Source organism: Micropterus salmoides, unplaced genomic scaffold (genome assembly GCF_014851395.1).
Source record: "Micropterus salmoides isolate LMB-PRFRI ecotype aquatic unplaced genomic scaffold, ASM1485139v1 Ms_hic_scaffold_2, whole genome shotgun sequence".
NCBI classification, from domain to species: Eukaryota; Metazoa; Chordata; class Actinopteri; order Centrarchiformes; family Centrarchidae; genus Micropterus; species Micropterus salmoides.
This window is the reverse complement of record NW_024041150.1, coordinates 53,070,850-53,095,711: the sequence shown is the minus strand read 5'-3', so window position 1 is coordinate 53,095,711 and position 24,862 is coordinate 53,070,850. Positions and strand designations below refer to the sequence as shown.

The 24,862-nt window shown below is 44.2% G+C and overlaps 2 protein-coding genes across 2 annotated transcripts in view; one reads left to right on the top strand and one right to left on the bottom strand.

Annotated features, from left to right (window-relative positions):
* LOC119912627 (coxsackievirus and adenovirus receptor homolog) overlaps positions 1–24,862 on the bottom strand; it is a gene marked incomplete in the record, with an annotated part of 333,023 nt that overhangs the window by 86,976 nt on the left and 221,185 nt on the right.
* The window catches only part of LOC119912609, a 390,500-nt gene continuing 370,465 nt past the window's right edge, over positions 4,828–24,862 (top strand). Inside the window, exons 1-5 of the mRNA XM_038731884.1 lie at positions 4,828–5,029; positions 10,978–11,319; positions 11,600–11,941; positions 12,023–12,121; positions 22,276–22,596. Coding sequence (XP_038587812.1) covers positions 4,993–5,029; positions 10,978–11,319; positions 11,600–11,941; positions 12,023–12,121; positions 22,276–22,596 — 1,141 coding nt within the window. The 5' untranslated portion in view covers positions 4,828–4,992. The remainder of the gene's footprint in view (positions 5,030–10,977; positions 11,320–11,599; positions 11,942–12,022; positions 12,122–22,275; positions 22,597–24,862) is intronic.

Below are 24,862 nucleotides of genomic sequence, written 5' to 3'. Positions count from 1 at the left end.
GCTGGCTTGCCATCCAGTACTGGAACAGTTTCTCCAAGTTCTCCAAGGTCTCCTCTGAGGATTTCCACCGCCAGTCTAGACTCCAGACCGCGATCTCCCAAACTTTGAATCCCTAAAAAAAGCCTGACCTATACGGAATAGGACGACATAAAATTACCAGCTAAGGCTGGTATCAATAAACTCAATAATCACAGTATCATGTTCTATTTCAGTTGCCAACATATTGAATTTCTCAATATATCAACTATTATTTTGAAATAAAGTTCATAACCATAAACATAGTTATCACTAAGGTGCAAATAAAAATACATAGATGTAACACAAATACACAGAAATACATTCAAAATACACTTAACAGCCCTGAATGAATGAATGAAGTGTATGAAAAAACCTCAATAGCATTCACTAGTATTAAGTGTCTCAACGGCCGTTAGCAGGGTCCTATTAGGCCATTATTTAAAAACTCGATATAAAACACTGTTTCAAAAACATAAAACTTGACAGAGCTACTCCACTCACCACTGGTAGTAGTCCGGAACACAATAAAAATATCCCGTTTTATCGTTAAAGACATTTTATAAAGTTAACAAGGATAATACACATTAGCCGTTGGCTTCAACTTAGCAGCGGCTGCAGCTACAAGTGCTGTTTGCATTGAGAACGATGGGCACACAATGCGGACATTAGCAAATAGGCTAGCAGAAACAGTGCAATGGATCGGCACATTAGCTTGAACATGCCCTCCGGATTAGACTCTTTAGTGTTTCTCACTATTGGTACAGTCATAAGTCACAGAATTAAATATTAACACTTAATAATTAATGTACCACTACGATGATTCAGCTACATCGGTTTCACTTCGGTCTCCCTCATTAGCACAAACGGCTGAGACGGGGGTCTAAACATTCTATTGGCTAGGGTGTAGTAACACTACTACACTAATAGGCTAATGCCACAGTAACAATATGCCCTTGTATTGGATGATATCAATGTTTACAAGTGATCTTTTCAACATAAAAGCATTTATTTATACTTATATATAGTTTCACATATATTATCTAATCACTTGTATATGATAAACCTATATTTATGCATATTTATTCACTCATTATGTATTCTATTTAATTGGTTGTCCCTTCTCTCACTCTCCAAAATCTAACTTTTGGAGGAAAAAAATAAGTTTCAGAAAATAATAATAAATTATTTTATTATTTTTAGGGTGTCATGGGTTGGCTGAGTGAAGGAAGGGAGCTGAGGTGTGGACCCAAATGCAGACCAAAAGGCGAAGAGGTTGTTGTTCAAAACATTTACTAAACACAAAACTGAACAAAACAGGCTTACGTCAAGCACAAGGCAAAGACCAAAATAATCCAACAAGCAAGTAATCCAACAAGCAAAAGAATCCAGAGCATGGGCAGAGTAGCTGAAGTTGAACCAGAGCTGGTGTTGGTCGGACCACCGACAGAGGGCCAGACGTGTGGTCCTGACGTCCAGAGCCATGGTGACGAGGTAGCCTCCGATGACCACCACGGCCACCCGGGAAGATGGCGAGGCAACTTACCACAAAGAGGGCTGACTGGGTTGGCAGAGGGAGGACAGGAGGAGGGCCCGGAGGACGACCCAACTGGCAGAGTTCAGGGGGTCGGCAGAACGGCCAACAGTGTGGGCAGAAACCCACTGGAGGCTGAGCAGGAGGCCGACGTCAAAGGCGAATCCTTTCTGGGAGCCAAGCGGACGGCGGGAGCCAACCAGAGGTCGACGAAGGTGAGACCTCTCCGGAGGTCAGGCAGGAGGCCGGCGTAGGAGGCAGAACACAGCAAAGGTGGGATCTCTCAGGAGGCCAAGGACCAAGGCGAGACCTCTCTGGAAGTCGAGCAGAGCTGAAGGCCAGCAGCGAAGCAAGCGAACAGGGGACCAGAGACGAGGCTGCTGGGCTGAAGACCGGCGCCGAAGCAGCAGCACGGGGAACCAGAGACGAGGTTGCTGGGCTGAGTTCCGGCAACTGGACAGCAGGGCTGAGGCCCAGCATTGAAGCACTGGGGTCATGAGCTGGTTAGAACACTGCCCGAGACTGTGGAGCAGGAACTGGCTGGACCACCAACAGAGACCTTGGAGCAGGAACTGGCTGGACCACCGACTGGACAGCAGGACTGGAGAACATGGACCGGACCCAAGGTGTAGGAATCGGTCTGCCCACCGAACGGAGACGTGCGGCAGGACGAGGGACCAGCAACAGGCGTCAATCGGACCACCGACAGGAACTGGGTGGCAGGAGTCGGTCGGACCACCGAAGGAGACCTTGGAGGAACAAGAATTGGCTGGACCACCATCGGAGCTGGTATTGGGCGGACCACCGACTGGGCACAAGGAGCAGGAGTCGGCTGGACCACCAACGGAGCTGGTGTTGCTTGGACTACCGACTGAGGGTCATGGAGCTGGTCCTGATGTCCAGAGCCATGGTGACCAGGTCGCCTCCGATGACCACCACGGCCACCCTGGAAGATGGGGAGGAGACTTCTCGCAAAAGAGGGATGGTCGTCGGGGGATGGAGTCAGCCGAGACGGGCCAGGAGAGTCATAGTCCCAGAGTCTTTGCTAGGGGGGTCAGGCAGGCAGCCGGGCAGGCCAGGCGGGTGACTAGTCATTGGGGCACTAGCTGGCTAACTACTAGCTTGCTGGCTAGCAGGTAAGGAAACAGGCTGGTGGCTAGCCGCTGGAGCGCTAGCAGGCAAAAAAAACATTTATTAAACACAAAACTGAACAAAACAGGCTTACGTGAAGCACAAGGCAAAGAACAAAACTGAAGTAATCCAACAAGCAAAAGAATCCAGAGCATGGGCAGAGTAATCCAAAGAACAAAGGACGGAACAGGCAAGAACACTCAACATTTGAAACAAGGACGTGACAAAGACTGAAGACACAAGTAGGCATATACACAGTATATAAGTAGGCAGGCAGAGAGACAGCAGGGGAAACAGACAGACACCAATAAGGCCATAGCGCAACTAATAAAAACCAGGAATAAACAGAATATAAATAATGAACCGGAACATAAGAAGAACGATCACTAATATACCAAAAACTACTACTAACAGGGACTGAACTAAGATTAAAGAGAACACAGAGCAAACATGGACAAAATAATACCGAAGTACACGGACCAGGAGTAGACACTAAGACACGGATCAGAATGCAGGACATAACTAGAATACGAGACAAGACAGATACTAAGAAAACTTAAACATGCGAATGAACAAAAGGACTAGACTTAGCTACAAAACCCTAAACATGACAAGATCAAATAAAGCTATAGAAACACAGAATCCAAAACCAAACCCTTGAAAACAGATACCAAGTAAAATAAAATAATAAACAAGGCTACACAGAGAAACACAGAACCAAAAACAGACTTAAACAGGAAAGACATTAACACAAAACCACACTCCTATCTGCTATGGTGCTTAAATGAAATGCTGCAGCAACCCTAAAAATTTTCTAAAATCGCCCCTGGTCCTGAGGCTCTCTGCAGTCCCCAACACCAGCTCAAGCAGACCAAACCACATTATCAACAAGCAAAAAGAAAAATATATTGAATACTGGAAAGAAAGTAAATAAACCCCGAATTCATATCAGACACACAGAAACTCCCCTATTTACTGGGAGAAATGCCCAAATGTCAAATAATTGCTGCAAAATATATCTCATCATGCCATGAATTGAGGACAACCAGTGGAAACTCAGAATAGACTCAAATATAATAATTGCTCTGAAAAGTTTTCAAATTATTATTTTATTTGTTTGTTTTAATCTCACATTCCCAGCGACCCTGTATGCAGGATAAGCTGTTGCCGATGGATGGATGGATGGATGGATAGATAATCTTACATTTGATACAGTTTTTTTATTTTATTAATATACACACACACACACGTTTACTGTTTTTTAAATGTATTTTAATATTAAATTTTTATTTTTTTAAACACACACACACATTTTACTGTTTATTTACTTTGTTTTAATAAATATATTTTTTTATTATTATAATTTTTTAATAGTGATTAATAAACTGTACAAAATGAATTGTTTGGTCTTTTGTAATTTATTTGTAGCTTTGGCAATATTGTTGTTTAACATTCATGCCAATAAAGCTAGATTGAAATGAAGTGAATTGAATTGGGAGAGAGACAAGTAGACAGATAGGTGGAGAGACAGACAGAGAGAAAAGAGGTAGACAGACAGAGGTGTAAAGGAAGACTGGCTGGTAGACAAGTAGAAAGACTGATATATTAGACAAACAGGTGAAACAGACGAGACAAAAATACATTTAAACAGATGGGTAAAAAGATAACAAACAGGTAGAGTCAGATTGCATCACTACTAGATCACTACATGGATTAAAATAACACCTGTCTCTCTCTCTCTCTTTCTCTTTCAGATAAAGAATAGGGCTCCCTGCACGTTGGAGTGTCTGGCCAAATACACTCCTGATGTTGTCAATAGACCAACTAGCAGCAGACACTCCCAAGGCTGAGCTCATGTATCCAGCCAATCAGAACAAGGCTTCTTTAGGACACTCAGAGATCCTCGCAGGCACAGAGCACTCACTCTAACATAAACACAGCCACCCAAAACACAGGTTAGGAAATACAGCTGACAGAAACAGTCGCTGAAATCAACTCTGTGATGTCACTGTATCAACAGCTGTGTTAATATTTTATCATATTAGGTTCTCTAACACAACTACTTCCCTTTATTTCCAGAAACTGTTACTGTAGCTCTTCACATTACCTGACTTCCTCCTTCCCTGACCTGCCCCACCTGTTTCTGTAAATGGTACAGAACTGTTCAAATCAAAAGTAAAGTTCTCTCAGAGGTATTATCAGGGAGAGGAAAGGGACAATTGGCTGTGAACTGATGTCCTCACTGTGTTTCTGAAGACTTCCTTTAGTGAGAAGCAGATTAACTTTGTGCTTGTTGGAGTTTCTACAGGAAGATGAAGATGTTTGTGGTGTTTGTGATCCACGTGCACGGTAAGATAACCTTCCTCCCTCTGATCTGATCATCACCTCAGTCCAACGTCACGTTTTCTTTGTGTTTCTTTCATCTTAACTTAAATAATATGTGTCAGCAACCAATACTTTCCTTTTGTTCACTTCCCTGTAATACTCTGTGTACACTGTGCACTTGTAGTGAGTGAATTTTGGCTGCGTTTTATGAGGGGTGGAACATTTTCCACCTGCCTGCCTACTTAGCACTCCACCTAACCTAGTTAACCCATGGAGGTAAAACGAATTCAGGACCAGGCCAGATTAAGTCTAAACTCTTTTCCAACATTTTTATTCTCAGCAAAAATAGTCAGCAACTGGAGTCCAAAAGATGCAGTAGAGACAGAGTTCAATGTAAGAAAAAAATCTGAGTTGAAATAATGGAATGCCACTACGTCTTGCAACACCTTTGAAAGCTCTGTTTTCAAAGCATGTCCTCGTCTCCTGGCTTTTTTCAGTCAGCAGTTTTCCTGTCATCTGCCCATACACCTATGCCAACACTGTAGATCTACAGGATAGGGTGACTCTAAACAACAATGTTGTCTGGTTAGATGGTTGTTTGGAAAGTATAGGGGCCAGAGTTTTGCGACACATTGGAGGGAGTACAAATAACTCTGAATTGATTTCACTCTGACAAATAATGGATTAATGCTTAAAATATATATAACTTTTTTCAATTAAACAATCTCCAACCAAAATCACAGCAAATAATGTTGACAGCATTAGCTTAATCCAATCTTGCACTGATACACCACACTAAACAGCACCATATGTAACTAGAACTGCTCTATTTCTTTCCTATTTTTTAAGTATTTGGTGTAGTGTCAGGTATTGTCGGATTGCTGACCTTTGTGGCTTCACTCATGCTCCTACACCTAGCTAGGTTATATCGTAGCAGAATTTTCAAGCAGAAGTGTCAAGGCTGCAGGAAGGGTTAAGCGATGTAAGTTGCTGGAACTCTGTCCCCAGTATAATTTTCTCAAGTGTTTGCCACGGAAATCTGTAGGAAAAACTCCACAAAAATCTCACAATCCACTAATATGTATTTTTTTTTTTTTGTGTTGATTTAAAGTCATATCCGCAAAATACATTGTTATTAGCAAAAATGCATATTTAATAAAAAAATATATATTATATGATTAATAATTAGTGTTTTCCTACTGTCCTAAGTCACATGTTTATAGTTAAGCAATTTAAAACATTCGCTTTCTCTTTCTGCAAAAGTAGTTTTTTTTGGAGAAGATAGAGTTTTTGTTTGTAAGAATTCTTCTTTAAACTTTAACTGTTTGCACTCCTATAAAGCTGTGGCAGATTTCAAATACTGGTCAGGTGTGAGAGAGCCCGCAGCAGACACGCCCCAAGATCCCAGGCAGGAGAGAGAATGGAGAAAAAAAACACAGATGAACAACACCAACACCAACACACCAAGCTCCCAGCACACGATCAAAACATAAAGACAGTACTAGGTTGGACACCGTTTGCCTTAGAACTGCTTTAATTTGTGGCATGCTTTCAACAAGGTGATGGAACATTCCTCAGAGTCTTTGGTCCATATTGACATGATAGCATCACACAGTTGCTGCAGATTTGTCGGCTTCACATCCATGATGTGAATCTCCCATTCCACCACATCCCAAAGGTGGTTTATTGGGCTGAGATCTGGTGAATGTGGAGGCCACTGGAGTACAGGAAACTGGATGGAAAGGAGGAGCGTCTGGTGTGGTCTTCTGCTGCTGTAGTCCATCTGCTTCAAGGTTCAACATGTTGTGCATCCCATTCTCCTCTGACATCAATAAGGCATTTACGGCCTCACTGGGTATTTTGTCTTTTTCTGACCATTGTCTGTAAACACTAGAGATGGTTGTGTGTGAAGATCCCAGTAGATCCGAAGTTTCTACTTAATACTCAGACCAGCCTGTTTGGCACCAACAACAATGCCACATTCAAAGTAATTTAAATCCCCTTTTCCCCCCATTCTGAGCTCGGTTTGAACTTCAGCAAGTTGTTATCACCATCACATGCGAGTTGAGTTGCTGCCATGTGATTGGCCTCCCTGAACCCCCCTCAGCCAGATCATCATCATCATCATCTTCTACATGGATGATATCAAGAGTTTGGACTGGACAAGTGTGGTCGCATGGTATCAAAAACAGAGAAGATGATCATAAATAAGGGGATTGAAAAACCAGAAGGCCGCATTGCAGATGTTCAGGACATCTACAAATATCTTGGGGTGCTGCAGGCTAACGGAAACCATGAGGAGGCAGCAAGGAAGTCCCCCACAGCCAAATACCTACAGAGAGTGAGGCAGGTCCTGAAAAGTCAGCTGAATGGGAAAAACAAGACCTGAGCCATCAACACATACGCCCTGCCAGTCATCAGATACCCCGCTGGTATAATAAACTGGCCAAAGGAGGAGATGGAGGCTACTGAGGGGTGGTGATGGCGCATAGATAAGATGCTTGCTGCTGCACGGCATGTACCACACACAAGTAGAAGAAGTGGCTGATGTCCAGAAATCCTACCAGTGGCTGAAAAGGCTGGACTGAAGGACAGCACAGAAGCACTAATCATGGCAGCACAAGAACAGGCACTCAGTACAAGATCAATAGAGGCTGGGGTCTACCACACCAGGCAGGACCCCAGGTGCAGACTGTGCAAGGATGCCCCTGAGACAGTACAGCACATAACAGCAGGGTGTAAGATGCAGGCAGGAAGTGCGTACATGGAACAACATAACCAGGTAGCTGGCATAGTGTACAGGAACATCTGTCATGAGTATGGGCTGGAAGGTCAAAAAGGAAGACACCTCCTACGGTAGTTGAGATTGACCGAGCTAAGATCCTGTGGGACTTCAAGATCCAGACATTGTGTGCAATTAATTGTGATTTTCATTTTAGGTCAAATACCCAGCCTATCCATATATACCGTAAAACATTTTTACAAATAACCACCTGCCTCAATTTATTGCCTGGTCTAGTTTTTGTATAAAACCTCTTAAACCCTGCAGTGTCGCCCGCTTTAGCAGCTTAGATCGTTAATACAAATATTAATGTTTAAACGTGTGGTCAATATGTCTGTATGAAAATGCTACACATAGTTAGATTCTCCACAATTCAATAGTTCAGTTCATTTAAGGGGAAACAACAAGCCCCAAAGTCTAATTCTTTCAAATTGACCAGTGTAACCTGCATGGTACAAGAGAGAAAAGGAAAAGTGATGACTGCCGTTAAGTTACCTTTGAAGTGCTCATTTAGCCTGAATGTGTCCGTTCCTTGATTATTTATATTCCTTTACTCTGTAAGGGTCCACTGATCAAAATAATCAAAACAGCTTTTCATAAAATTAATCCAAGTTGTGAATCCTGTGATGTGAAGTCTATCCTCTCTGTCTGCTAACTTCTGTCATCCTGCACCGTGTTGTTGTCGTCAGGATGTTACTTCAAAATAAAAGCGCATAAGCCGTCTGTCGGAGCTAGATGAAATGAATGACATGTATTTGATAATTTATTCTATTTGAAATAAATAAACTGTTTCATGGTAGTTTCAGAATTATAGGCCTGTCCCAAATATAGGCAGGGTCAATAAAAGCCCAGATATATATCTATATATATCAGAAATGTATCAAAAATAAAAACAAATTTGGCTCAATGTACATAGGCTACTGTACACATACAGTGGGATTGCACAATTTCACTTACATTTAATTTTTTTCTTCAAAATTTCCAATGTTTTCTAATAGTTATTTCTATTTGTGCTGGTCAATGATGACGGATAGGTAAAAATGTACTTCTAAAAATTTAATAGAACTGGGGTCGAGGGGCCACTAAGTGCTCAAACAGAAACTAATATTCACACACATTCAGCCACCGGTGGAATAGCCACCAGGGGCAATTCAGTGTTCAGTATCTTGACTAAGGACACTTCGACATGCAGCCTGGAGGAGCCAGGGATTGAACTGCTGATTTTCCAATTAACGAGCAACCTGCTCTACAGCTGCCCCTAGATCTAGCTTTCTGATGTGCTAATGTGGTACGGTGGACCAGGAAGGGGGCAAATGAATGAAAGCCAAACTACGCCACCTAGGGAATTACACCCCAGGAACTATTATTTAAACCTTGATTAATTGAAGGAGAATGAAGAGAAGAAGGCACACAGGAACGTTACTGATGAGGCAGAGACCTGATTCAAAATGTACGAAAATCTATTTATTTTTAATCAGCAAAAACAAGCAATCTGGGACTGGAACTGCCAAAAGGAAAGGAAATGTGAACAAACAATAAAAGTATGATAAAATGGTTAATAAGACAACTTTCTTACAATAATTAGTTAAACTGTCTTCAATATAAATTCAAATAAAGAACCCAAAATAACTTTAACCAAAACTAAGCAGAGGTCACTTGTGGAGAGGCAGGCTATGCTGAGGAGTGATACCAATACCTACCTTAAGTGCAGCACTACAAACCTCACAGCCTTATTCACAGCAAAAATGGTGCAGTCTATGTAGTGCCCCCGTGAAATTACTCACATGCAGAAAAGTGAAGGGGCCTTGCCACGGGTGCCTAGCCTCCCAACAAGATAGCACCCTAAACAAAATATAAGTTTATTACAAAAGAATAATAAACAAATTAATATAAAATAACAAAGTGACCTAAAGTTACCCAGTTGGCTGAAAAAGGGCAAACTATATCGCCAAAAACCCACAAGAACATACAACTACAATAAATTAGATCTAAATTAAAGTAATACAAATTACAAACTACAACTTACAAAACTAAAGGGGCATAAAACAGGAAACTAAGTCGGCAAAACAGCAGTGTTCTAAACCAAGGAGGAACCTGGAAAAGTGAGGGAAACAATTAGCCAGGCTCAACCTTACTGCTTTAAAATACATTTAAAACCATGTATCTACTCACCACCTCTGAGATGGGTCATGAAGATACAAAAAACAATGGTCACAGGGCAGGAGAAAAGAGGCTCCTAACAGAGTCAAAGAGCAGGAAAGCAACATAATCAACTGTTAAGGGGAAATAGATGTGCATGAAACTATTCCCTTCACATACCTGGGCTATAAACACCAACCGCAGCCACAGCAGGGACAGATCAGGAAGCAGAGAGTAAGCAAGGGAACACAGGTGTCTTATTTAGCCTAAGCCTAATAAAGAGGGTGGCCAGGGGAGGAGTTAAGTCAAGGCTGGATTCACCACCACTACACATTAACCTGCACTTGGGTAATCTTTCCCCACCACACTAAGATGCCAAGTGGCTCATGGCAGCCAGAAAGCTAATGCTCCCAGCCATGACATGGTCACTTGCCTTAGTTGCAAATTTACGCCTAAACGAGTTAAGTTATGCCCCAAGTAATTGTGGTGAAATCAAATTTAGTAACTGATTTAGGTGGCTTTCGCACCTGAAAGTCCGCACCTAGGTCCTAACCATAGTTCACGTTTTTATTAGTACTATTAGTTAGTTATGGTTTGGATTCATATTTCAATTCTGCAAGCGCACTAAAGAACTTTACATGATGGTCTTGCATCCTGTCACCATCATGTCTGTGGGCTGCATCTCCCTATACTTGAAAGAAAGTGACTGGTTAGGGAGAGCACCTCTCTGCCCCAAGTATGCATATGGATAGGCAGGGGCAGAGAGAGCAGCAGCAACCGTTTCTTTACCGTCTCTCGTTTCTCCATGACTCAATCAGGTCTGAGTGTTCTGTCTGAGTGAGGCCAATGTGCACAGCTGTAGGGTAAGCCGGTCGACACGCATCCATGGTCTGCTAGACATTTGTGTGGTATCTCGGTCGTGACTTGTCTTTACAAATTGTAATATATATATGTGACTATGATAATGATACTGACAATGATTTAACTCCATAGAATAAGACATGAAATAAGGCTGCTGTGATTGAACCTCTCTGTCTGTGTGACCTCACAGTTTCCCAGCATGCCTCAGCTGTGGAGCTGTATGAGGGGGAGGAGTTTGTCCTGCTGCCCTGTCAGTACAACACTTTTGACATAGAATACCCCACAGTGGTGTGGAGCCGCTGCGATATCAATCCTCAAACCATCCACCAGCGTCAGCAGGAAGGTGACGAACTTAGAGACCAAAACGAGCTTTACAGCGGCCGAACATCCATGATGACTGACGCTCTGGAAACTGGAGACCTCAGCCTCAAGCTGACAAAACTCCAGCTCTCTGACAGTGGCACCTACACCTGCACCGTCAGTGCGTTAGGAGGAAAACAGAAAGTATCAGACATACGGCTGCTGGTGAAAGGTGAGCAACAAACCCAGTCCTGTCTTTTCCCTGAGTATTAGTGGCTCCCTCTGAAGACGTGATGGAGAGATGGAAGGAAGAGATGTGAGGAAAGAGGAGTTCAGACAGTGAACACACTCATTTTAACACCATGTTGAATTAGAACACAAAGTCCAACAGTGAGAGCAACATGACAGCTGAGGTGGATCTGCTATTTGTCAGGTGGTGTCGGTTTTAAACTGTAGCTGATTTGGTTTCACAGTTGCTGTGATTGAACCTCTCTGTCTGTGTGACTTCACAGTTTCCCAGCATGCCTCAGCTGTGGAGCTGTATGAGGGGGAGCAGTTTGTCCTGCTGCCCTGTCATTTTCCCCCATTGGACCTGGACGAACCCACAGTGGTGTGGATCCGCTACGATCTCGATCCTCCAACCGTCCACCAGCGTCAGCAGGAAGGTGATGAACTTAAAGACCAAAACCAGATTTACAGCAGCCGAACATCCATGATGACTGACGCTCTGGAAACTGGAGACCTCAGCCTCAAGCTGACAAAACTCCAGCTCTCTGACAGCGGCACCTACACCTGCACTGTCAGAGCGTTAGGAGGACACCGGAAAGTGACAGAGATCCAGCTGCAGGTCAAAGGTCAGCAACAAACCCTAACACCTACTGTAGATACAGGTCAGAGGTCAGAGGTCAAGTTCTTTATGCTTCTGGTTCCCACAGAACGATTTCCATCCTGGGCCAAAGTTCTCCTGGTTCTCCTGGTTGTTGGTCTTGTTGCTGGGGGTCTTCTGGTACATTTCCGGCACTATTTCATGTCAGGTATGTCACTACTGCTATGTGAAGGTATTATTGGAGCAAAACAGCTGAAGACCTGTGACAGTGGAATTTGTAGTTGTAGAAAATAGTCACACATGTTTGATATTGATATCACAGAGAAAACTGTTTTAGGGGTACTAGAAGTTTTTCTCTCTCCAACAAATACAACAAGTGTAGTGTGTAAAGAGGTTGTGCTGAGCAGGTTCAGTTCAGTGATTTATTAAAGAAAATCAAGCACACTTAAAGGCAGTGGCTGTGTCCAAAGCAAAATCCAAAGTAAGCAAGTGAAATATAAATCCCAAAACGGGCAATGGTGAGGCTGGAACAAACACAGGCGACAGAGCAACTGAAAGCTACAAGCTACAATCTAAAATAAACCAACAAAGACTGAACAGAACACAGGCATTAAATACTGAGGCAAACAAGCGGTGTGGGAACAAGGTAATGAAACAGAAAGGGAAACAAAACCCACTGACAACTTCAGACTAAAACAGTAAACAGCTTGACACTGAAACATGGACCAAACAGACATAGCACTCAAACAAACATATAACATGATACAGAACATACCACAATCTCAAAGTGGTGCTAATAGCAGTGGCATTTCTATAAATACCCACAAAACCCATCTCCTCTTCTTTGCTCTTGCATCCTGCACCCCCTCCCGCCCACCCCTATTTGTCTGGTCTCCTCATCTCCTTATTCTTGTCCATAGGGTTATGGGGGAAACAGATATACATATATATAATAAACACAACACAGAATACATGTCAAATCTAAGCAGGAAAGAAACTAGTAAACAGATCTAAGAACTAAGAGGCGGAGCTATAATTCAGAAGCACGACTACACACTAAGACACAGAACTAAGACATAGGACTAAGAACTAAAATAAGAAAACAGAGACTGAGACAGAAATGGTAATAAGTGAATGATGCTGAACATGCAAATGAACATAAGACTAAACAAGGCTGAACAGAAGAAACACAAAACAGGACAAGAAACCCCCAAACCAGGTACTCTTCTCAAGTTTTTCATTGCAGGTGTATAAATCCTATTCTACAAATTCCAAGTAAAGAAACTCAAATGCTCATATTTCTGCTACAGCTGCTGCAGTGAATTTGCTGCAAAACACTTTCACACTCCAAATCAGAAAATGTGAAGTCATGGACAAAATGTGCACAAATCAGTGTGCAAATGCTGAGAGCTGCACACCTGTAGAATATTTTTCTAGCTCTTTAGGCATCTTTCAGAAAATTCTAATCTAGTTAACCTGAGATCAGTAAAAGTCTGGGGTTTTTGCTCCACAAAGAGAGCTAACTTTAACTCTGGGTCAGTTGTTGTGATTACTGACTCTGTGATTCTGCAGGTCTCCTCCCTCTTACAGAGCCAGACCAACATATTTTCATCTCAAGGCGTCAATTATTGATTTTGAGACAGCATGAAAAAGCGTCGTTTTTTTTACACCAAAGGTACCCTACAGCATCCGTATGAAATGCCGCAGTTTGCTGGTCCACTCTCAGGTCGGCTCCACTGTCAAAATAAAATAGTGCGATTTGACAGGAAACACATTCAAAAATTATAAATTTTAATCATGTAGACACTCAAAGGGGAAGGGATTTTGTCGTTGATTAATATTTAATTAATAAGTCAACACTGTAATGTGAAACTAGCAGGCTAATTCCACATATATAGCAAAAATGGGTTCTCTGGGGTCCCAATTGCTTCATTAAAGAACCCATTTTAAATGGTTCTTTAGTAATTTTAAGCATTTTATTACTAGTTATTAAGGGCAGGTTGAAAAATGAGTACATGAACATAAATGTAAGCTACTTACTGACATTCCTTTTCAGAGAAGCACAACAGAAGTCCAAACAAACAGAAATCAGTCACTGTGAGGGGGAACATAACTCCCTAAAATGTCACTATTACAAATTACTGTTTGCCAGCTATTGGCATACATTGTTATACATTCTGTGAAAAACATGTTTTTTAATAACCAGGGTTCTGTAGTGGTCGGGTACTTTAAGACCATTTAAATGTAACTGTGTACTTTAATACCCATTTCGTAACAACATAATACAGCCAAAGCATGAACATATGAAAAAACAAAGAAACAGGAAATTATATAAGTAGTGACAGTGTTTGCTACAAACAGCATTTATTCATTTAACTGATGCTTTTATCCAAAGCAACTTACAATTGATTGATTACAATTGAAGTAACTAACTTCACTGTCAAGAGCTGGAAATAAATTATTATAACCTCTAAGGCATTTTTGGAGGAAACGAAATGTATTGTTTTTCAAGGCCTGTAGATACCAACAAGTTCATACAAATTCATAACCTAAAACTTGAACAAACCATCAGGAAAAGAGACAAAAATATATGTCAAACAATTTCCTCTTCTTCTACATCTTGTGATGTCAAAAAGAACAATGATATAGATATTGATCAGAAAATGGTTGTCCAGTTGTTACAAAACTTGCAGAATGTGTTTCGTAACAATATTTAACCTTGTGTGTGAAATAATTTTGATGGCAATATTGGGGGGAAAAAAAGGTATGAACCCGCCAGTCGCTGCTTGCGACTATATTTTAATTCATATTTTAGTTTCCTAACATATTTATAGGCCTTCTTATAGGCCTTGCTATGTGGGAGCTCAACCAGCAGAGGTCACAACAGGCAATAAGGGTTTGACCTTTTGACTTGTGTTTCTATCAAAGAGAAGGCTGCACTGCTACCAGAGGAAGCTGATCACTGACCTTTGACCTTTTGCCTTGTGTTTCTATCAAAGAGAAGGCTGCACTGCTACCAGAGGAAGCTGATCACTGAGTTTGAAGGGTGTGCAGAACTTCACCTGCCTCCAGCTTCTCTTTCTATGGTGCTATAGCTGCTAAAAAAAACTCTCAGCTTCCACCATCTGCTGTCATGTGTCAAAACAAAACTCTTCCAAAACAAATCAGTGGAGTTTACTTTTCCTTTGCATTTTTCTCCAGTGTAAAATACTTATTATGTTAGTTAAGTAGATTAAATATTTTTAATGCAGCCTGTAGTTGTATGTACATATATGTGAAACCTGGTGAACATTACTGAGAGTCAAAAAGCATTTCCTCTGGCTCTGGGGCTTTCAAGTTTCAAGTCGCATCTCTTTAGTTTAATTCTGTTTGATGAGCCACCGGGGAAAGTTATGCACTGTTTAAAGTAAAATAAAAATGAAATTGAGTCTAGATAGTATCAAGGCTGGCCCCATCACCTTCCATCACTCTCTGTTCAGATAAATGCTGGACCTGTTGTCACTTTCAGATATTTACATCATGATTTCTGGTACCCAACCACAGCTTGTAATTGTGGCTCTGCTTTTGTGCATAAGGAAATGTAAATACATGGGTGACCTGTACTAGACACAGCTCCAACATGTCCACCCTACCCGGGTCACCCACCTTTAGTACCAATCACCTGCACCCTCTTTACCGACAACATGTCACATGTGGAGCCTGATACTTGAGGCTTTCAACGTTAAAAGAAAATAATTGCTTCTAAAGCATTTTAAAGTCTCGTTTTGAATTGCATTGGATTTATTTAAAGGAAAAACTTGAGTATGGAGGGGAAATCTGCTGTTTACTTGGTCATCCTATCTGTTTCTTGGAGGCTGAGTGTAATATGTGATGGTAAATGGATCGAGTTAATGTTCCTGATCATTTGGTGGGTAATGCGTTTGTTGCAATTTCTTTTCAAAAGTATGTACAGCACTGTCAGTGTGGTTCTGGTAATCTTGACATGTTGCAACATTAAGACAGTGTGAGGGACGTGTGTGGACAGATTGATTCAATGCTGCCTGTTGCTTGTTTTGTGGGATATATTGAGAGGAAGAGAAATCAGTCCACTGAGTCTGCCCATTTGTATCAGATGTGAGAAAATGTCACTAGAAGTTGCTGTTGGTATTCTGTGATGTGACAGAGGGAATATTCAGAAGGTTTTTCTTCTGAGGTGTTTGTGAATGAAAGGTTTAATGTCCAAATAAAGCTCGGTGTTCATCTGACTGATGACCCCTCAGACTGTTAACTGGCAGTAAAGGCTGCTCTGGAGAAGACTGAACAATGTGCTCAGACTTTCTCATGTGTTTAGGGGAGTTTGGCCCCGGTCCTCACCAGATGTTCACCAGGTTTCACACATAATACATACATAACTAATGAGAACTACAGGCTGCATTCAAAATATTTAATCTACTTAACTAACAGTATAAGTACTACTACTACTACTACTAATACTACTAGGACGCACCTGCCACCATCGAGTCCGCGCCGTACTGCCTGCCCCGAGGGTCTGCAGGCGGACGGCATCCCGACTCACTCACCGTGGATCTTCGGCGGCTCCCCCCTGCCGTTCTGGGGCTTCAGGGGTCCACCAGAAGATCACACGAGACACCGACCACCGGCCCCGAGGGGCTGGTTCCGTTGGCAGACTTTGCAGACGCTTGGCGGAGCCTGACGAACATTTCTCCGTGGGTCCTGCGCACTGCCATAGATGGGTATCGACTACAGTTCAAAACCCGCCCTCCAAATTCAACAGAAGAGAGGGGGTGGTTTGGACTGTGGTCCGCCCGGAGCAAGGTCCGATGTTGGGAAAGGAAGTTTGTACTCTGCTGAGGAAAGGGGCCGTGGAACGTGTCTCCCCCCCAGACAGAGACGCCGGTTCTACAGCCGGTACTTCATAGTCCCCAAGAAGGACGGAGGGCTGCGTGCCCTATTTTGGATCTGCGGGTTCTAACCGGTCTCTGAGGAGATTCAGGTTAAAGATGCTCATCATCCCCGCCACCGTGACGCACATCCAATCTGAGGATTGGTTCGTCACGATAGATCTAAAGGACGCCTATTTCCAGGTCTCCATCCGTCCTTCTCACAGGAAGTTCCTGAGGTTTGCCTTCGGGGGTGTGGCTTACCAGTATCGGGTTCTTCCATTCGGCCTGGCACTTTCCCCTCGCACATTCACCAAGTGTATGGATGCAGCACTGGCCCCGCTGAGGCTCCGGGGCATCCGGATTTCAACTTCATCGACGACTGGCTCATCCTAGCCCAGTCTCGAGAGTTGGCGGTTCGGCATCGAGATGTCGTTCTGGCTCGTCTGCGGCGTTTAGGGCTGAGGCTCAACGCAAAGAAGAGCGTGCTGGCGCCCACCCTACGGGCTACGTTCCTAGGGGTTGCATGGGATTCGACAACGATGCGGGCACAATTGTCTCCGGCACGTGTCGACACCATATTGGCTGCCGTGAAAGGGGTGAAGTTAGGCCATGCCATCACTATGAAACACTTTCAACGAGTGTTGGGTCTCCTGGCGGCTGCGTCCAGCGTAATACCATCTGGACTGCTGCACATGAGACCCCTGCAGTGTTGGCTAAGGAACAAGGGTTTTTCCCCGAGGGGAATCCTCTCCGTCTGGTTTGGGTTACGCGCATGTGTCTTCGTTCCCTATCAGTTTGGAAGGAAACTTGGTTCCTGTCCCAGGGGCCCGTGCTGGGAGGGTCTTGTCGCCGGCTGGTTATTTCGACAGACGCCTCCCTCACGGGCTGGGGCGCGGTCATGGACGGCCGCTTTGCAAGGGGATCCTGGCAGGTGCATCGATCCGAGTGGCATATCAACTGTCTCGAGATGTTGGCGGTGTTCCAGGCTCTAAGGAGTTTCCTGCCCGATCTCCAAGGCCACCACGTCCTGGTTCGTTCCGAGGAGAACAACACAGCGGTGGTGGCCTATCTGAATCACCAGGGCGGTCTGCGCTCGCGCCCTCTGGACAGACTGGCGCGTCAGATCCTCCTGTGGTCCCAGCAGAGGTTACTATCGCTCAGGGCGATGTATCTCCCGGGGACGCAGAATCAGGGAGCAGACCTGCTGTTGAGGCAGGGGCTGAGGCCCGGGGAATGGAGACTTCACCCCGAAGTGGTGGAGCTCTTGTGCGAAGAGTTCGGCCCCATAGACGTGGATCTGTTTGTGTCTCAAGAGACTACGCACTGCCCGCTATGGTTTCTCTCGTTCCTCCAGCCCCGTTGGGTCTGGACGCCATGGTACATTCGTGGCCGAGGCTACGTCTGTACGCTTTTCCCCCAGTCGCTCTGCTCCCGGGGTTCTGGAGCGGGTCCGCCAGGACTATGTCGGCCTACTGCTCGTAGCCCCGTTCTGGCCAACCCGGGTGTGGTTCTCGGACATCATGTCGCTCCTGGACGGTGTGGTGTCCGAACGATAATGCTGCGATGATGTGTTGAGAAGAAATCCGCTTGACACTGTTCTTGATTATAAAAGTTTATTACATCAAAGAATTCAGCATCAATTACAAGCTCTGCAGCAGCTTGGAGAGTGACCCAGCCCGATAACCACTCTGTCTCTCTGTACATTGAACACAGCTTATATAAGACATGTTTAGGTCTCTGCTAAATACCATATAAGGGCACAGTGCTGTAGACTAAGTGTAACCATCTGTTAGACACCACTTCCCCTAACACTGTGTCTCTCTCCAGCTCTGGGTCAGGGGTCAAATTCTATAGGAGGGTTCACTCTTGGTTCACCCATCAATCATTACTTCCTCATAAGGGTTCACTGTTCCTTTCACCAGCTGCAGAGCATTATATTAAACTGTAATGTCAAAAGCATATGTTATACACCACAACGGCCCACCGTGGCGGGTCCCTCTGAGGAGAGACCTGCTGTCCCAGGCGCAGGGCCGGGTTCTTCACCCTTGCCCCGCCATATGGCGACTGTGGGTCTGGCCCCTGAGGGGGCACAGTACCTAGAGGCGGGTCTAACAGCCGGAGCAGTCGAGACCCTCCTGAGCTCCAGGGCCCCGTCCACACGGAGGATGTACGGCCTGAAGTGGAGTATTTTCTCCACTTGGTGTAGGGAGCGGTCGGTGGACCCTGTTACCTGCCCGGTGGTTCAGGTACTTGAGTTCCTCCAGGACCGGTTCTCTGCTGGTCTTTCCCCTTCCACCCTCAAGGTGTACGTGGCAGCTATTTCATCTTTCCACACCCCTCTGAGGGAGGGGTTCTTGGGGAACTTCCCTTGGTTGTACGTTTCCTCCGTGGTGCCCGGAGGATGAGACCTGCGACTCGGTCCAAGGTTCCCACTTGGGATCTGGCAGTGGTTCTTGGGGCGTTGGCTGAGGCCCCCTTCAAACCCCTGGAGTCAGCTGAGGCTAAGCACTTGACCCTCAAGATGGCCTTTCTCCTTGCTATCACCTCTCTGAGGAGGGTGGGGGAGCTCCAAGCGCTTTCGGTTTCCCCGCAAAGCCTGGAGTTTGCCCCGGGGAATATTAGGGCTATCCTGCACCCTCGTTCAGGATACATCCCTAAAGTGCCTTCTTGTGCGGCAGGGTCCACAGTGCTGCAGGCATTTCATCCTCCACCTCATGTGACGGCGGAGGACGGGAGACTTCATCTGCTCTGCCCTGTCAGAGCACTGAGTATTTACACTCTGAGGTCCTCCCGTTGGAGGAAGGCTGACCAGCTGCTAGTGTGTTTTGGGTCTCCCAGGGCCGGGCTCCCTGCATCCAAACATACTATTAGCAACTGGATTGTTCAGACTATTTCCCTGGCCTATCAGGTGCGCGGTTTGCCTTCACCTGTGGCTGTGAGGGCTCATTCTACCAGAGGCAAGGCGGCCTCTCGTGCCATCCTTTCTGGGGCCTCTTGCAGGATGTTGTTTAGCGGCTGGCTGGGCCACTCCGCACACATTCATTCGGTTTTACAGTCTTGACCTTCCTTCGGCACCTGGCACTCGTGCGCTCTCCTCTTAGTCGTGCCACTTTATTGCACACAGGGGCAGGCGGGGTTTTCGGCACGGTTTAGTGGGTATCTCGTTCCCATAGTGTCGTAACCGACGCAGTTCGAGTTCCCTCGAAGGGGAACGTCTCGGGTTACGTATGTAACCCTGGTTCCCCGAGAAGGGGAACGAGAGACTGCGTCGGCCCGCCGCACCTCTCTCCCCGCCTGAATCGCCTGCTTCATAGTTTAAGCTAATGATGAGTGTGTACAGGTGTGCTTTATACTCCTCCGGTTATTCCGTCACACCTTACCGTTCTAGCAACAGGCCAATAGGATTGGAGTGATTTCATTCACGTTCAGACCTGCTTCGCCTAGAGGCGTTCCCATAGTGTCGTAACCGACGCAGTCTCTCGTTCCCCTTCTCGGGGAACCAGGGTTACATACGTAACCCGAGACGTTTTATCTTCATCATTCACCCTCAGCCCAGAGTTAAACCTGCATGTCCTTCTGTTCTAACCTGGTTCTAACACTGCTGTTTAATAGACACAGGACAGGCCTTCAGTTAAACACTGCCACCTGCTGGTAGAAAGGGGGAACAGCTTGATTCATTAAATATTTATTTAATTTTAAAAACATAGCGCTGACAGTAACAACTCTGCACACAGTCATTTAGCCTACCATCTGTACTGCACCAAACAATGTATTTAAATTTTATTTTAACATGTTTACCATTACTTCCAGGCCACCTGGCTCACCTGTCTCTTTTCTTAACATTTATTTTCAAATGGAGAAATAAAAATCGGAGTTTCAAAAAAACAAAATCGGACCATTATTTGAATTTGGTTTAGTCGTTTTTCATTTTTGGATTCAGAAACCAAAAAAACAAACAACAAAAAACAAACAATGGCTCTTTTTTCCCCCGTTTCGTTTTTGGTTTGAAACTACAAATGAAAAAACAAACTATCAGAACGTACACGAACAATTCGTGCTTAAAAATTTAAGCAGATTTTAAGCAGATTTTTTTTGTGTTGTATAGGCTACAGACCTGCGTGGGTTTTTTTAATGTTTCCACAATCAGTCAGCCAACCCAACCCAAACAATTGAGACGTGTGGTTTTATTTTTCACATAGTGATGCAATGATTAGGTCATTAGTCAATTGACAGAAAATAAAATCAACTTTTTATAATAGGACTTGCAAGTCAAGGCGGGGCAGTGGTGCAGTGGTTAGCACTGGGTGCGCCAGCTTCCTCCCACCATCCAAAGACATGCAGGCTAGGTTAATTGGTCTCTAAAATTGTCCTTAGGTGTGGATGTGAATGTGTGGCCCTGCGATGGACGGGCGACCTGTCCAGGGTGAACCCCGCCTTTCGCATGATGTCAGCTGGGATTGGCTCCAGCCCCCCGCAACCCTGTACGCAGGATAAGCGGTTGACGATGGATGGATGGATCTTATGCTAATTTCACGCATACTTGTTAGCATACTTATTTTTTTTACAGTGGTGTTTATTCATTGTATAATACTTACCTTTATAAATCTGTAAATTCATAAACAGAATGCTGGTTCTCCTGGAGTTTTTTGAGTAGATGTTTGCGCTGACTGGATAGATAGGCACAAGAATGTTTAGCAGTTTAGACTTATACAGGAACTTATTTTATTAAAAAATAAATAACCAATAACATTATTCTTACACCATGAACATTAAGTTACTAACAAACATGAACAAAAAACCCCCATAATGTTAACAACTTTGACTGCTGTGCCATTTACCCCTCACTTGTTTTGTCCTGGCGTCTCTCCTCCTGTTAAAGAAAAAGTCATCCCACACACACGTGCACCCGGGGGAGACAACACATGTGGGATATGGGACACACCCACTGTGTGCACCAGCTCACCCCACCTTAGGCCATCAGCACCTAATAGAGACTAAGAACAATATAATTAATAAGACCCCTTAAACCAAATCTTATTCAACTTAGATAAATAAGGCAATAATCAGAAATCAAATAGCCAAATAAAGAGATACAACTAAGAAGAACGAAAGGAAACACTTAAATCCCACTCCCAGATGTTAAATGTTAAAATTACCCTGAGCTCATAAAAATAAACCAAAGATAGGCACAGTGGTTTTAACACGGGGAATACTCTGCCACACTAACAAACTAAATCTGGATTCATGTCTTCTTTTGTTAGGGAAGAATGTCAGGGGAAACACAATACAGCAGGGAGATTTGCTGACCACAAACTGGGGACATTTGTATGTCGGCAATGTTGGCTAAGGCTTTGTGTTGTGCTGTTGATTGTAGAGACACCAAAGACAACACTGTCTCTGTTAGATGGAACAATGGGACATATTTCAGAGTTCCTGCTGCTGTCTGTACAGCTGATGTTGTGCTTTGTTGTCCTCTCAGTCTACAAGGTGGAGGTGGATTCAGAGGTGGAGTCTGTCCTGCTGCCCTGCAAAACCATAGTTCACCTGCCTGAAGACGCCAGAGTGGAGTGGAGGGATGGACACAAAAGGAAAGTCCACGTATATAAGAACGGCTCTGACCAGCCTGAAGAACAGGACGGGTTTTACAGAGACCGAACAGAGATGAAGAGAAACCTGCAGAGACCTGGAGACCTCAGTCTGACCCTGAAATACCCCACAGACAGAGACACCTACACCTGCACCGTCTACAGCAGGGAGAGAAAAGTCCTGATGAAGAAACGAGTGAAGCTGGAGGTCAAAGGTCAGTGCTGTAGATACACAGTGATGTTATTTTTTTGGATTAATCCGGAATTTCCGGATTTTTCGACCTGAAAATATGATGCACGTGAATCATGCAGATCTGTAATAAACGGATAAATAGGACCAGATAAATGAGGAATGTTTGATTATTGCCTGTTAGAGGCTATGTCTAATGTTTACTTTGACTTTGTTGTCTATTGATCACTAGTGTAGCTCATACACTGCTGTATGAATGGTTGCTTTTTAAGTCGTCCTTATGTTAAAGGTTTTGGCACGTTATTAATTAATTTCTTGTGAATGGTTGTGAAAGGGTTTAGGCTATATAAGGCCTTTTCACACATGTCGCTCCGCGCTCCTCATCAACAGACAGGCAAACAACCGCTCCGCGAGGTAACCATGGCAACGGCTTCTGTGTGACTGTCGCGATCCCGTTAAACTGTCGCGGTCGTTCTCGTCTCATGCACATGCCCGCCCGCTGCCAGTGTTGAAATGTCAAACTTTTAACTACAGTTTATCCACAGACAACAGACTGATCAGCTGTTTGATCTGAGTTTCCTGAAGAATATAAGTGCTTCTTTAAAAGTCAGGCCACCAGGTCTTAAACAGGCAGCGACCTTTGATAGATAGATAGCTTTATTCTGTCCCAAAAAAAAACAGTGACAGAAATTCTCCTTCGACAAGGCTCCTTTAAAAACATACATTTAAGGACACAAACGCAAAATTTGTTGTTCAGAGTGGTTATTGCAGACGGTATGAAAGATTTCTTGTAAATGTTTTTCCTGGCCAGTGGAACTTTATATCCTCTGTCTGATGGCAGTAACTGGTTGACCAGGTTGCTGATTGCCTGTTGCTATTGGGACAGGGCATCAGTGCCAGTCAGGTGTGCCACCAGGGCCAATATCATCTGCATACTTAAAAAGTGTTATTCCTTCACTGCTGCAGGAAATGCTGTTAGTATAAGCAGAGAAGAGAATGGGAGATAAGACACAGCCCTGGGGGAGTCCAGTGTTTAAAACCAGCTTGCATCTGTTGTGGTCTGTCTTGTAAAAAACTCTATCCATAAAATCAGTGTCGGGTGGACCTGGAGGTCAGAGAGGCAGTGCTGTTGTTTAGTGACAGTGTCTAAAAGCGTGAGAGTTGCATCCTCTACACCGCGTTTTGTCTTATAGGCAAACTGAAACGGATTCTAGTTTGTCTGACAGCATTTTCGACAGATGGTTGCATACAACCCTCTCCATACCTTTACACAGCACTGATGTCGAGGCTACTGGTCGGTAGTCCTTCAGGTCTTTAGCAGGTGTCTTGTTGGGCAGTGGAATTATGGAGGATTCTTTCCACTGGTTGGGAACCCAGGCAGAGTCCAGGAGGTGCTGGAACAGCCTTGTGAGAAATCCACCGAGCCGAGTGGAGCATTCTTGGAGCAGCCTGCCTCTGAGCCTGTCAGGGCCAGCAGCTTGTGTGGGTTGACTCTGAGTAAGATGGAGGTCACCAGGTGTTCACCAATAGTGATGGCTTGGAGGAAGCAGCTGGGGGTCGGGGAGGTCCAGGTCATTGGAGTGCTGCTACTGTTGAACCGGGTGAAGAAACTGTTCAACTGCTCTGCATAGGAGGTGGGGTCTGAGCAGCCAACCACTGGCGGTTTGTGGGCTCTGCCCATCTGTCACGCCTCCCTCGCTTTTCCAGAGGTTAGTTTCTGTTCCACCTTGTTCTTGTAGTGTATCTATATAGATTGTTTTGTTCATAGTGTGTATCTTAGTGTTGTCTACTCTGTAGTTTGTGTCTGATTTTATTATATTATTATTTTATTATTGTACGAGTAAGCACATCGTGAGCGATGTACAATCCTGAGTCAGATTCCTCGTATGTGTACACATACCTGCCAATAAAACTGATTCTGATCTTAGCTAGCTTGGCCTTCTTCCTGAGCTCCTTCTCCAGCTTGTCTCCTTTCAGAAAAGCTTTTTTCTTCTGGACCAGGCAGTTTTTCATGTCCCTTGTGATCCGTTTTTTATTGTTTGAGTGTATAGTTATTTGCTTGGTGGGAGTGACAGTATCCTCACAGCATAAAATGTAAGATGTAAGTACATCTGTAAGTGCATGTGAGTCGTCACCACAGTCATTAAAAAACAAGTCCCAGTCTGTCAGTTCAAAACACCCCTTAATGTTTCAGATGTTTCCTTATTCCAGAATCTGATAGATTTTGTGATGGGTTCATCTGTTTTTAATAGTGACCTATATATTGGCAGGAGTAAAATGACATTATGGTC